Genomic DNA, 15,457 nt, shown 5'->3' on the forward strand with positions numbered 1-15,457 from the left:
TTTTTTCCAGGGTGTTAAGTCGTTGTTTTTCAGTCTAATTGTAGGGGGAGCAACTCAGCTCCACGTCAAGTTGTTGTTTTCAATCTAGTTGTGGAGGGCTGAGCTCACTGGCTCAATCGGGACTCGAACTGGCAACCTTGGTGTTATGAGCACCTTGCTCTAACCACTGAACCACTGGCTGCCCACCGGTGGCCCAGTTCCAAGCTCAAGCTGTTTCTTCTCACTGGTCCATGTGGGAATCGATCCAGCGACCTTGGTGTTATGAGCACTGTGCTAACCACTGAGCGACCGGCCACCCCTATTATAGTGCTTTTCAAATTTCATTTCTTAGCAGCAGAATCCTCTATTTTCTAACTGAAATCTTACAGAACAGATTAATGTGAAGCTGCTCTTTTTGAAGCAGGAACTTCAGAATATGGAGGCCAGGACCAAATTCAATTGATCTCCTTCTCTTCCCCCTGTAGCAACCCTTAGACTCCTCTAAAGAAACAGAGTTTGAAAATCATCAGTTTAAGTAACATGTTCTATTAGTCTAAGTAAGTTTTTATTAAAGAGGTCATGAGTGAAACAGGTTATGAGAAAATAAAAATGTGTCTTAGTTTCTAAAGCAGGGTCCATGATCCACCTTAAACAAAACTGTCCTCCACAACAGAGGTATAAACTAGAGAATCCCTTATCAATTGGCTCAGTTCTTTTCTGCTTCAGACGTTAGCATGTAGGGTCCTGAAAACTGCTTGGGATTTTCAAACAACTAAATTCCGAGTTGGAAATACCAGTAACTCCCATGGGAGGAAGGGAAGTACATCTATTTGCAAAGAAACAGAAAAAAGTCTTTAACTTACCCAGAGCACGAGGACATTCATGAGATGGTCCATGTGTGTCCGTTTAAAGGAGGACTTTCCAGTGTTCTGCATTAATTTGGTATCTGGCCCTAAGTGAAACAAGGAGACATCAACTCTTAGAATCACTGAACCTACTCAGAGACTTGAAATTGGCTTGAAACGTACCTTCATGATCACCTAATCAAACCTCTTTCCAGTGCAAGGGGATACAGCCCTGGAGAAAGGCTCATAGTTGGTGCCAATAAGTCAAAGAACAGAAAATTTGTGTCTAAGGATAATCCCAACTACTTTTTCAAAGTGCAGCAATGCTGAGCCCTCTCTTTGCAGCCTCTTCGGTAGTGCAATCTTTCACAGACGAGTGAAGAGAGAATGGGAGCCACAGGCTTCTCTCTCATCACCATCTGGTTTACTGAGCTTAGAAAATGGATTTCCTGATAGAGAGCCCCACCTTCTTTTGAGGAAGCCCACTGTGGGACCAGGTTCTATTTAAAGTTTCTATAATTAGGAGAGGGAGAAAGGAAAAGGCAATGGCAGTGATTTCTTCTGAGATGGAAGCTGGGGAGCTGAGACTTCTTTGCAAAGGCTGAGAGACAGAGACTCCATATTTCTTCATGACAGGGCAGGTAGTAAGTAGCAGTAAAGAGCTTTTAATGGCCACTTGGACTAGAGTGGGCAATTACTGACCAGAGATACGGCAGCAGAGAAAACATAAAAGGTTTAGAAGAAAGTGTAAGTAGCAATCTCTCTGGCCTTTTACCACCTGATTATTATTCTTATTCATACTCTAATAAAGGAATTTCTTCAATGTTCATATAGGGGGAGCTGGAACGTCCTGGTATGTGGACAAACAATGAGAATGCAGTGCATAAGCTATGCCATTCTTTTCTTTTAAGCTTTCCTTGAAGGGCTTGGACTAGTGAGAAGTTTGGCTGAGGGACTGACACTACAAGGGACAGTATCTTCCAAGGGTTCATGGAAAGACTGCCCCTATCCCAGGTTTCAGGAAGAATGTGGAGGTCACAGAAGGACTCGGGCGCCGCAGGAGGAGGAGCACCTCCAGTGGGTACTGCGAACCTCGACACGCTCTCAGGGGGCATCAGTTCTCCTGTTTTCAGCTTCTCAAAGCCCCCAGAGAGTTTTTAATTCCATGGAACCAACCAAGGGTCAGAGGGCAACTTATCTAAATTCGTGCTGGGTGGTAACCTTACTGCTATTGCTTTAGGGAAAAAAATAATTGGCTGAAAAATGAGCTTTTTATGTGTGGCAATGTGAGTGGGCAACTGCTTAAATACAATGAAGAAAATACACCTTTTGAGTCTGGGACTAGGCAGCCTAGAAGGTGCCACCACAGGTCAAGAGTCAATGAAGAAAGTTCCACCAAGGCCGCCCTGGACTCTTAAGCTTCTCTCTAGGGCTTGGGTTTCATTATTTTCCACAGAAGTGAGGACCCCCATGTCCAGGATAGAATTCTACGAAAGGGGAGCTCTGAGGTGAGTAGTTTACACTGTGGTGAATTTTCCTCAGTGCTATCTTCGGAGTCCCCATCTTTTCATGGTTGTTGTCAGCACTGCGCACTGTCACCAGGGGCACAGGGTAGCACAGAAGGTTTCTCCACTTTCCTGAACCACATCATAACCCAAGAAAATCCCCACTAAGTATAAGGGATTATGGTTCTAAATGACATTTTAGGAGGGGCCACTGCTAATGATCCACATGTGCTTTTTCTCCGGCATGAACCCTTCACATTATATTTTATATTCTTCTCCATAATGAGCACTATGTTCATTCTCTCTTCATGGAAGTAATCCACGTGTATACTCTCCCCTTTCACACGCGAATTCTATGTGTACTTCTTCTATATGCATGTCTTCTCTTGTGTTCAGATATAGTTGCAAAGACTCATGAATGCCCTGTGGCCTTGGAACACAAAGCCTTCCACTAACATAGGGAGAGCTAATATGTAGGCAGCTCAGTGCTTGAGAAAAAAAAAGCAGTCACCTTTTTCTAAGAAAAAAGTTTTTTCTTAAATGATCCACCCATCCACCCATCCACCCACCTCCCTCCCTCCCTTTCTATCTGTCCCAAAGCCACAGTGTTCCGATATGTGAGTGCCATATCTACATCCTGAGAACTAAGTACCCACACTGTGGCCCTGACTTGAACCCAGTAGGCGGGGGTCTGACTGTGGCTCCAGGGAGACGTACCAGTATAAATCACTAAGCCGTAGCACCACTCTGTATTCCTGATGACGCAGCCTCGGAGCAGCAGCTTGTCCTGGTCCAGGAAGTAGCTATTTCCCTTGTAAGTCAGAATTCCTGTGAATTTGTCCAACTTGTTATTGGGAGACTCATACCTCATTTCTCCTGAAGAAAAATGAAGAAGTAAGAGTCCTGGCTCTGTAAACTTAGGCCTTTCCTAACAGGATAGAAAGAGGCTTAACAGAAAAGAGGAAAGAACATCCTCTTTGAAAATATATACACATCTGTTTCCTATCCTCTCTCAGGTAGTGCCCATTTCTCACCAGCTCCCTTTAGAAAGGCAGACAAAGGTTTCTAGACATCAAAGAAGAGTAATTTTGTTTGTGACATGGGTTATCCAGAGAGAGTCATGGGTCATCTGGATGAGAAAAACCCACATGATAACTTATCACTATCACTATTGCTAGATCATATGAGTTCTGAATCTGAAGAAATGAAAAAACTATTTAAGTTAAAGCAAACCTAGTATTTTTTTCAAAGTTAAAATAATTTGACTTTTTCCGGATTAGTAAAGGAAAATATACCCTTTGTAAATATGTATAAAATACTAAAATGAGAAAGGAGTAGTGAAATTCACCCATTGCCTAGAGATAAGTACTATTAACCTTTGAAGCACATCCTTCCAAGTTTTTTCTATATATGTTCTCATAAACATGTATGTTTCCAAAAACAAGTTTATGTTATATATGCTATGCATAGTCTATTGTAATATTTTTGGACTTATTAATGTAACTATTTTTTCCATGTCAATAAGTATCAACTTGAATATAGTTTTTAAAAAGTTATGTAGAATTCACTGTTCAAATGTACCATACTTTATTTAATCAGACTTCTACTGATAAAAATTTGGGTGGAAAACTTATATCCTAACTCACCGTTGAAGGCAGACAGCAGCTGCAGATTATTTTCCATTTCACTGGTGACTGAGACGGCCTGCTTCACTTTCAGGTTGGTTTCACTAGAGTAAAGGACATAGTCAGCAGTGTACAGGACACATACACAACACAGCAGCACAGGGCCAGCTTCCCCTGCTTCTTCATGGAGTTTTAGAAAATAGATGTTTCCAACAGAACTGGGGCTATAGCTTTGAGCCGTAAGCGTCACTCCCACTATTCTTTCTCAAGAACACTGGTGAGGTGGGACGGCTCTACAAGGAAGCCATTGTTAGCACACCCACTCCCCTCTCTCCCTGCAACACATCGCCATTACTTTAACCAACCCATGGACAGATGCTCCAGAGAAGCTGAAGCAACACAAACCAACGTGGAGGAGGCACCTGCTCCCTTCAAGAATATGGAACAGGTCCTGGTAAGAGCCTATACACCGCTTCACGTAAACATACTTCTCACTTCAGAGATTTATAGGACTCATGAAGGGAGCCCAACAACCCATTTGCTGATACAGGAATGCAGAGACAAAAGCAAAAATGGAAGCCACATTTTAAAAAGCTTGTAGGCACCAAGAGGAATAGTTGAAAGAATGCAGATCCATACAAAACTCCACAAGACAAGTTCTCTGAATATGGCCTCTATCCTCTTAAGACCTTATCTTTTGTATGCTAATGAGTTTCTATCATAAATCCTTCATAGAACATGGTGTTTTATCAGTAAATTATTACCTCCATACTCATCCCCCTCACCCCCCGAAACTTTGTAATCTGTTCTGAAATTTTCCAGTTCTGTTAACCTCTTTCCTGCCACTTAGCATTACTGAATATAGCCAGCCAGAATGTCTCCAGTTTAGAGATGGAGAATATGGAGTTTATTTGCCCAGATTCTACACTCAGTGGGTGCTCAATTAGTGCTGACAAGAGCTCAGCCTTAGCCTTGACATCCCAACAGCCTGGCCTCCTATTTTTCTCTTATCTGGATATCTCTAGCCTCTTTGTCACTGCCACCTGAGAATACAATTCATTCTCTGCACCATGCTCTTCCCCAGTGAGAAATGGCTTTAAGCTCAATCACCTTAATGGGTTATTAGGAAGGAACACTCACCCATCTAGTTCTGCTGTTTCTACATACGTCAGACTGTGGGGTTCACTGCTAGAGAGTAATACTACATCAGCCTGTGGCAGAAAGTCAGAGAAGATAAGGAAAGCAGGAAGGCAGATTTTAGTATTACAGTGTGACAAAAGCAGGAACAGATGTTCATCATACGAATTTTATAGACATTAGCTTAACTTTTTTTGTCTAGGACCCATCACTGCTACCACACACACCCCTCCCCAAACTAGTCTCATTACCTGTAGCGACAGTGAGAGGTGGGCAAGAACAAGCTTCTTATCACAAGAGCTGTTGAGCTCCGGATGCAGTGAGGCAGATGAAGGTCACCGAAAGCAGTGGCAGCAGAAGTGCTAAAAGGGTTCCCCTGTTCCCACTCAAACCAAAAAGAGAAAAAGTCAGAGCCCAAAGAGGTACTCACTGTGACAGGCTGATTATTTTCTAATTTTATTACATCTCCTACTTGGATATTCATCCATTTTTTTTCCTCCATCCTGTAAGAAAACAACCCTTGAATGCCTGCTCTGAGAATTTCCCTGAAGTCCAGTTTTGACAATCAAGACAGAAAGACAGAAAAAAGCAGAGATGAAGTCAAGGCTGGGAGGAGGACCGCGCTAGTTTACGCGGCTTCCTTGCTGCAGTCAAGAATGGGGCCCCCTCCTCTGGACTTCAGGTTATAAGGGGTTTTCTAAAACTCTGTAAAATTATATGTAGACATACATGGACATAATTATTCTTTAAGTAAAAGTAATATATGCATATGGTAAAAAAAAAATAGTTCAAATAATAAAGAAGTATGTAAAAGAAAAAAGTAGTCTCTTCTCTCCTCAGATTTTAGTTTTGCTTCCCAAAGGTAACCACGTTAGTAATTTTTTGTATTTCTTTCTAGAAAATATCAATACATATAATCACATACAACATGTTTACAAGTTACACGCGAAATACATCCTTTTCTGCACTTGGCATTTTTCATTTACTAATATATCTTGGAGAGCACTTACAGACAATGTGGCTCATTCTTATTCTAGCATATGGCTGTGCCAATTTTATTTCTTTATGTTAAAACTGGATTACTTTTGACCCTTAAACCCCCACTTCCCATAAAAGGCAGACTGGCAGTAATTCTACAATAATACTGCTCTCTTCCCTCCTCTTTTTTTGTACCTCAATTTCCCAACTGCATAGGGTCCATAAATCTTTCCTGACAAAGGACTAAACAAGACAATATACATTGCCACAAGTATTTTGGAAATATGAGCTACTGCTTTGCAACAATTCTATTATGACAAACACCCAAATTGCCAGAAAAGAGAGGGCACATCTAGAGGCCCTGCCTATTTCCCCACTGAATGAAGCCATGTTATCTACGGGCATGACACACATCACCAGTTTGACAGACCCTGAAAGGCAGGATAGTTTCTTTGGGGAGGATCATATTCTTTTATCCAAACAAACAAAAAGGCCTTTTGTATAAATTCACTCTTACTTTTAGATAATTTTTTTTCCAATTCCAGGGTTATATTTCTTTAACTCCTATTACAAACTAAATTTTCTTTGAATGTTATAATATACACAAAAGTCCTTGTTGCAAAATCACTATTTATATTATATATCCTTGTACCTCTTTCCCTTGGTTTCAAGTGTCATCTCTATGCAGATAAATCTCAATACATTTACTTATTTTGTTCCTAATTTTCGAATCTGGGTGATAGTAGTAAAGGGTAGTAGCTATAAGCTTTGGAGAAAAATATCTGGGTGTTTACTTTTGTCTGGATTCAATATTCACTTTTGCTAGTTCTCTGGCATTCTGTCTGCCATGAGTTTCAGTAGTAGAACACGACGTTACATTAGTCTTGCTTCTCCTAGAGATTTAAAAGTATGTAAGCTTTTAAATGTATGTTCTAAAACAAAACAAAAATTTTTGTATATTATTTAAAACAAAAATTTTAAATTTTGTTTTATGTATGTTTATATTATGTTTGTATTATGTATTGCTATATTTTTTTAAAAACAAAAAATTTAGATTTTGTTACATAAGGAGTTGTCAAACTATTACTAATTTATCCTTGGACATGTAACAACCACATGTCTCAGATTTAGGAGATGGGGAGATAGTTCCTCCTAATTTAAAACATTCAATCCTGTTGTGCCATAAGTACACTTTTAATTTCCAAGCATTGCATTGTAACTTTCAGTTTTGAAAATTTGGTCAGAGAGCTAGAGAAGGCATTGCTTAGACTCCAGAGGAGACCATTCACATTATATTCTGTTTTATGTGAGTGGTACCTCCTGGAGTTCTGTAACACCCTGGTACTTTTCCTACTACAAAAACTTAGAAATGCTAGATAAAGCAAAGCCAACATTCTTTCAAAAGCAAGGCTATGCTTACCACAAAGTAAGGAGCAGAAAGACAGGACTGAAATTCAGAACAGCAAGCACATTCTGAAGCTATTCTTGCCCTGAGCAGGGAGGAGATTGCCAGTCTTAACATTTAGTAACTTATCCCACCAAAGGGACAAAGATTAAGCCTTAGGAGCTTTACAGGCAGTGAGCTGGAACTCAGAACCCCTCATAAAGCTAGGAACTCTGGAACAGCAACACCACTAGGGAAAAGGTAGTCTAAAAACAGAAAAATCAACTCACTAGCAAGAGTTACCCTGGAGGGTTGAGAGTCAGGGAGGGGAGGACGCTCTCTTGAGAATTTGTAACCTCATGAGGTGTGAGAGTAAGTGATATCCTTGAGTTACTTGCAGAAGCAAACACAAAACCCCTCCGGAGGGATGCAACTTAAATTCTGGCAACTTAGAATTCCCATAAAGAAAGTTCCACTAAAGATGTGCATGTAAGATAGGAGGGGAGGACAGAGGTGGAGGGCGGGTGAGGCCTGAATCCTCCTGCCAGGGTGAGATGCTGAGGTACAGCTGAGCCTCGTGGGGACAGCAGCAGCCCGTAGGCAATCAATGGGGCAGAGGGGCAGCTCCTCAGGCCTGGCTTCCTCATCCAGCCTATTCTACCACCCTGCAAGCCATCCCATCCCTGCCAGGGCTCCAGAACCAGCCAATGGCTGGATCACAAGGGTACTGCCTATCCCCCCCCCCCCCCCCCCCCCCGGCAAAAAAGAAAAAAAAAAAAAAAGATGTGCTTGTGACCAAAGGTATTGAGAAATGAAAACCACAGAAATTACAACTTGTAAACAGACAAACTTTCAATAGCAGCTCTGCTCAGACCCCTGTGTTCTAGAAAAAGAAAGCCACTTTCTGGAATATAGACTGTTTCAACAACCAGCCTTGCCTCAAGTGTTCCATTAATCAGACACTCACTGGGTTACAAAGTTTAATCGGGGCCCTGCTTGTGAACGCCCAGCATAAAACCACTCTATGACAAGTTCTTCTCCAATAATCTTATAAAACCCAAGTGCTCAAGTTACCTGGGGAGTTCGTTTGACTAAATTCATTTGATCAGTAACTCCCTAGGCTCGCAAATTTCTGAACACTCAGTTTTGTCTTTTCTTTTTGTTTCTATTTCTTTCTGTCCTTTCTGTTTTAATCTTCTTTTTAATCACAACTGAATTTTTTGTGGTATCTTCAACAGACCACAACACTTGAGGAAATAACCTACCAAGAGTAAGAATTAGCAACCACAATAAATAAAAGGGTTAGATACCCAAGAACTTCACATAAAACAATTATGTGATTAAAGCTATAGCTGCTGGGTGTTCTGTAAGGCCACCATGAAAAAAGACTGGACCTCAATCATGAATACTTTCAGGTTTGTACTTCTTTGCAATCAGGCTTCTGTACATACTAGTCATTTTTCCTTTTGTACAATCTCTATTTGCTGAATTCTTCTCCATCCTTTATGGTCTAGCACAAACATCACTTCCTCCAGAAAGTCTTCCTTGATTCCTTTAACCAGCTATGATTGCTCATTTTTATTAACTCCTGTAATAATTTTTTGTACCTTTTATGATAGTCTTCATATTTTGCCTCCTACAGGAATTATGCCTGCCTCTCTCCATTTCTGCCAAAGGTACACCACTCAAATGTTGCAGGACACCACCAAATATAAACATTGACCTAACACTTTAGATAGCTGTGACCAAATACCACAGCAATGGGGTCAATGCCAATCCTTTCTTTAGATTGTTAACAAAAGATGGCCTGGCCAAAGGCTATAGCAGAATGGCCAATAAGCCATGGCAGAATCCACTGATGTTCTAAAGACAGATGTCTCTATGCTGAACCATTGAACTAATACTAAAAAATCACTTGCATATTAATATCACGTCATAATTTATTAATTGCTTTAATATGTTACTTCATTTTTATTTTCATAAGCATCCTCTAAGGTAGAGAATATGATCTCAACTTTATAGATAAGAAATATGAAGCCCAGAGATGGCACATTCAGGGTATGCTAGATCTAGAAACAAATTCTTATGTCCCACCTGGGGTTCTTTCCACTGTCCTGAACTACCTTTCCAAAGCAGTCAGCACTTCAGGCATTAGCAAGGCCAACCCGACCCCAGAGCAGGTCCTACCTAACCTGGCTTCCCCAGGACTTACCTGCCATTCACCAGCACCAGAACAGAACGGTTGTTGACATGATTGTCATTTTGGTGCCTTTTCTAAAATTATAAAAGAATATGTTCAGGAAATAAGACACAGAGCAAACTGCATGTAGAAGGTTAATATTCTGAAATATTACCCAATATAGTTCACCGTCTTTGTAATTTTCCTTTACCCCCCAAGACCTTTCTAACATTAAAACCAGGACAAGAGGCTGACTATCTCTGAGAAGCTGAAAGGGAGGTCAGAAAAAGGATCAAAGGAGAAGAAAGAAAATCTTGGCTGTAAATATCAAAAGCCAAAGCCTGGAGGATGAGAACAAGAGGAGAGAATGCAAAATAACGGGCAGGACTGGAGTCTCATATTCCGTGGTAGGTGCAGGGAAAGCTAAATACACTCGAGCGTACCCCACCCATACCCTACCCGCAACCATGGGTGACATACAGAAGCTTCTACAGTGTATGCAAAGAGGAAAGAGGAATAGAGGTCATCTATTCGAAGAGCAAATAGAAGGAGGACAGATATATCGAGTACGTCCTGATAGGGCTCACACAAGTCCCGTCCTTCCAGTTGAGATTACTTGCTGTGAAAAGGGCAGGACTTGGAAGAAGGCAGAGAGAATCCTGAATTTATCAGAATATTTGTCCTAAAGAGACTGAGTTCTAAACCAGAAGTAACTGGGTTATCCTGAATTGGCAAGTTCTGTTTTTGGCTCTTTAAAAAGAGTTGGATAGTTTGGGGGTGGGGGGTTATCACTTTGTGAGGGGTGAAATGTCTAACTACTGCATTGTTTTGAAACTAATAATAAAGAAATATGTCTACTAATAAAGCCAAATAAATAAATAAATAAATAAATAAATAAATAAATAAATAAAATGCAAAAAAAAAGGGTTGGGATGGTAGGGTGGTGGTTATGAGCTATATTAACTTTAGTTATAGAGAAATGAAGTTTTGTTTTTGCACATCTGAGTTGTGACTGAAATTTAAAGCATGCGCTAATTCTGGGTTTAAAGAGTTACAGACTTAAAGAGCTGGAGAAACATCCTGCTCTCAAGCTTTATTCTAAAAATCTCTTCTGGCAAATTCAGGACTCTCTCAGGGAAGCTGCAAGCAGGTCAAGAGGACTGGCTCCCTAAATCGCAAGAGCAGGCATGATACTGGGTCCTCACCCTCCTTCTATGCGGGGCCTGCTGTAAGGAGCAAAGAGGAAGGAGCAACACTCACTGGGAGCCCATTTCTGCCTCCAAGGCCAGGAAAGGAGTCAGCCTCTGCTTCTGTTACAAGGCTTTCTAAAACCACAGGGGTCCTAGCTGTGCATACCTAATAGAAGCGACGGTTGGAAAGGGAATAGGGAGAGCTACAGAGGAGAAATGAGATGTGGAAAGGGGAGAGGAAAGGAAAGAACAGGAAAAAGATGAAGGAGGAGATAAGAGGGATAAAAGGAAGATGGATAGAAAAATGAGCAGAGGGAATGGAGAAAGAAAGATGAGAGCAAACCCAGAGAAAGCTAAGAGGGGAGTGAAGGAAGAGGTGGGTTATTAAAAAAGAAGTGGAAGGAGTCCTGGAAAACGATGAGTGGTGGCAGTAGGACGACAGAGAAAGGCGTTTCGTTGCCCCTTTCTGGCCATGCAGAGACCACCAGTATCGGGCCTAAGAAAATTACATGTTTTTCTGGGATAGAAAAAGAAACAAGGAAAGGACACATCTCTGTCCATTCGGTGCTTCTTCCTGGTACCAGGTAGTTCGGGGCTCTCCTTCTTGCCCCCCAGCCTGACTAGGTACAGTGAGGGTCTAGGGGCCCAGAAAGCCACTTCACCACGTCATCAATGGCATCTTTCACTGCTGTCATGGCCAGCACCACCATCAGGGGTATCACCGTTGTGTACCATGCCAAGGAGGAGATCTGGGGAATCAGCTGTGAGAGGGAAGGGGAGAGAAACTTGGGTCAGAAAGCTTGAAGGACAACATATTCCCCCCTACACCCACTGCCATTTTCACCTTCATGGGTTCATAGTAAATTCAACTATCTTAGTTGCTTTTCACTTTTTGTAGCCTTCATATAACCCCCCAAATATTAATATCCCCCAAAAAAGGATGAACGAAGAGGAGACTATAAATTGCTACCTATCTGTCCTGAACTCCACTGCATTTGCCTTGATAGCAACGGGCCATTTCTCCTGTGATACTGAAATGAAGGTGCTGGGGGTTGGGGGGTAAGAGTGGACATGGGAAAACCACATACTTTCCCACACCCCTTCAGCACAAGGGGGAATGAGACGATGTGTCCCTCTCTCTCAGTATGGGCCTACCCTGCCCTGCTTCCTCCCGGTGCTGGTGCTCTTATGTTCTAAACCATTCTCCTTCCTTAGCGCTCCCACACACTAACTTCTGGCAGGGAGGTGGGGAGAAGGAGGAGGAATGGAGGTGCAGTTGTGGCCGGGGCCTCCTATGGTCAAGCTGAACGGTGACCATGCTTCCCTTCCTCGGGACCCAGTGACCTTGTCTCGTTCCTCTTGTAGAGGCTTGTTTTCTCCTGGCTAATCCTGACCACAGCCACTCTAGAGGACTGGGATGAAACCCCAGCCATTCATTTGCCTGTTATCTAATGAGAGAAGACATTTCTCCGCTTAGGGAAGAGAAGGACTAATTACACAGCTGACCCCAGAGACGTTGATAAAATGCTCTGTTTCCCACAAGGTAATACCTGAAAGATGGACAAAATGAGGAAATATGCGTTTGCAAGTCTCTGGAACTGTTCAAATAGGTTCAGGGGCAAGAAGTTAAAGACATTATATTTTGAGGTCTTGATGGCATTGCTCTGTGAGTGAAAGAAAACAAGTATAATTAGAGGAACAAAAGACCCCTCCACCTCCTAATCTTAATAGAAAGGACCAAAGCCACTCTGTGAAATGGTAAAAAGCCACAGTTCCCCCACCAAAGGGAGGGGGAGAGGGAAGAAGTGTTTGTCTCCCAGCTCCCTTTTCTTTTGAGGCCTAGAGGATGCAAAGATGTCAAGACTGATCAATATGGGGTCTTGGTGGGAGGGCAGGGTGGGGGACAGAATGTTTTTCTGCCCTGGATAGAATTCTTTGTTTATTGATGCTATTGATAATAATAATAATAAAATTAACAATAAAAACTTAAGCACTTATTGAACATTTACTATGTGTAAGGCACTGTTCCAAGCATTTTATATGTAGCAACTTATTTAATCCTCACAACTACCCTAGGAGGGGAGAACCATGTGATACCTTTTGGGGATGAGGAAATTGAGGCACCGAGGTTATTTGCCCGAAACCACAGTTAGTTGCAGAGTTGGATTGTGCTGTTCCCTGAGACTCACTCCATCTGTATAGCCATCCAAATACTTTCCTTTCTTAGAATCAGAAATCCTTCAGTTCCATCTTATTTCTGGCCCCTAAGGTCCTCCTCTGCCCTAAATAGCAGGCAAGTTTGCCATTTGTATTAGCTTTACTCCAGAGCTTGCTAATGAAGCTTTTCTCAGTCTGGAAAACTCGTTTTGGTGTGTCTTCACATGCTGGAGCCCTGAAGGTTCCTACTCGGGTCGCTGTCAGCATTGGAGAATCACTTGCCCCTTAATTGCCGAGTCTGAATAGTTTTGGCCGACATCTAAGGTATTATTTTGCTGAGTGAAAATGGGAACTTGTTACCTCTTCAATTCTGATCTCAAGATGTTGACAGGACCATCTTACGTTCTACCTTTGGGTCTTCAATCATTTGACTTAAGATGTTGGAGCTTGAATTTAAGAGCTCAAGAAAAGCAGAAGAATGAGACCAAATAATTCCCTAAGAACAGGACTTTTCCCCCACTTCCTCCATCTATAAGGCCAAAACCAAAAAAATAAACCTACCTACAGGCCCGCAGAACAGATATTGTTCAAATATGAAGATTCTTGCTGGGCCTTGCCTTGGAAAGGCATCAGGGTCCTTCTCTTGGAGAACCAAAATCATTCAGTGTTAAGGCTAAAACTTGCCCAAGAAGGCTAGATAGGCTACCCAGCCAAGACTTACCCAAGGTCTATTTTCCAAAGGAAGAGAAGCTGGAATAGCTTAGCAATTAGGAGTTTAGACATGCAAACTAACATTAATATTTCCTTCGTGTTTCTCCATAATATTTCCAATTAATAATCAATCGAGGAGGGGGGTGGGATGAGGGAGAAGGTAAAGGGATTAGAAAGTACAAATTAGTAGTTACAATATATACCATGGGGATATAAATACATCACCATGGGGATATGAAATACAGGTTGGGGAATGTAATCAATAATGTAAAGATTTTGTAGGGGGTCACATGGGCACTTGTCTTATTAGGGAGACCACTTCATAGACTGTGTAGATGCCTGACCACTGTGCTATACACCTGAAGCTGAAGCTGAATAACAGTGAATGTCAACTCTAATTACACACACACACAGTCACAGGATGTGGATGGAGTACAGCATAGGGAATATAGTCAATAGAATTGTAACAGCTACATATGATGTCAGAGGGGTAGTAGACAGGGGGTGGTTATCGCTTTGTGAGGGGTGTAAATGTCTAACTATTACATTGTTTTGTACACCTGGAACTATAAATAAATTTAAAAAAATAATCAATCAAACACTATACATTTTTCAAGGCTTGCTCTGTTCATAGCCCTAGGCTGGGCTATTACTAGGAGAGGCTGAAAAAGAATTAAACAAAATCTATGCCAGAGAAGCTCATAGGTTTGTCTTTGAGTTCTAACTAAATGATCTCTAAGGATCCTTCTAGCCCTAAAAGCATGTTATTCTAACATAGAAATAGTTTTCTTTGATCATAAGATACTCACTGGATTTCTCAGTGTCTAAGTTCAGAAGGTTCTAATACTTGGACTAAAAGATCTTTTGCCTTACTGAAGCACCTGGTTTTGATTTTCCATTTGATTTTATAGCTAATTAATGTATTTCACATTTCTATTCACTTGGGTAGCATTTGTTTAGCAAACAAAGACAAAAGCCACGCTGATTCTTTCTCAAGATAGAATTATCAGTACTTCTTTACTAACTTGGCAACTAGAATGTTTTGCTCTACTTTTAAATGTCAAACCAGACGCGTTATCTCAAGAATGTAGAACATCTGCTCAATTACGAACTTCCTCAGTGTTTAGTTCTTTTGGTGTAGGTGATAAAAAAAACATTTTTAATTGAAATTTATTGGGGTGACAATGGTTAGTAAAATTACATAGGTTTCAAGTGTACAAATCTGTAACACATCATCTATGGTGACAAAATTTAAACATGATAGAGGGGGTGGGTTTTGGTTTGGTCTGTTTATTTATTTATTTGGGCAATGATAACCTGACTGATGGCTAAATGGGGGAATAGAGGAGAACAGAAAGCCAAGGACATAATGAGAACCAGTAGTTAGGGGTTTGGAAGAGGAAAAGGAGTAGGAACGGAAGAAATGAGAGAAATAGGAGGAAAATGAGTAATGGGTAGGACCAGGGAAATAAAAGCGTTCTTAAATATATAAGAATCAGTCAAATATGCTTATTCATGAACTATTCAGCATATATTTATTGAATGCCATGTATGTGCCAAACATTGTGATAGGAACTGTGGTACGGATTGAATGAGACTTGAAGCCATTTTCCAAGGGGTAATAGTTTCTTGGAGAAAGAGAACTAACATTTTTCACAACGACCGTGTAAAGTGAACATTATTATGCCTTTATTTTTTATTTTTTTTATTGATGAGGAAACTGAAGATCAGAGAAATTAACATACCTAAGGATGCAAGGTTAGAAAG

General features: G+C 41.1%; 1 protein-coding gene across 1 annotated transcript in view; it reads right to left on the reverse strand.

The window, feature by feature from the left end:
• Positions 1-15,457, reverse strand: part of LOC109446137 (phospholipid-transporting ATPase FetA-like) — an 80,964-nt gene that overhangs the window by 37,757 nt on the left and 27,750 nt on the right. Inside the window, exons 3-10 of the mRNA XM_088793416.1 lie at positions 12,373-12,486; positions 11,485-11,583; positions 9,666-9,727; positions 5,522-5,594; positions 5,095-5,165; positions 3,976-4,058; positions 3,047-3,205; positions 843-931 (exon numbers count right to left, since the gene is read on the reverse strand). Of these exons, the coding sequence (XP_088649542.1) occupies positions 843-931; positions 3,047-3,205; positions 3,976-4,058; positions 5,095-5,165; positions 5,522-5,594; positions 9,666-9,727; positions 11,485-11,583; positions 12,373-12,486 (750 nt within the window). The remainder of the gene's footprint in view (positions 1-842; positions 932-3,046; positions 3,206-3,975; positions 4,059-5,094; positions 5,166-5,521; positions 5,595-9,665; positions 9,728-11,484; positions 11,584-12,372; positions 12,487-15,457) is intronic.

Source organism: Rhinolophus sinicus, chromosome 16 (genome assembly GCF_057876585.1).
Source record: "Rhinolophus sinicus isolate RSI-liver-muscle chromosome 16, RSI-T2T, whole genome shotgun sequence".
NCBI classification, from domain to species: Eukaryota; Metazoa; Chordata; class Mammalia; order Chiroptera; family Rhinolophidae; genus Rhinolophus; species Rhinolophus sinicus.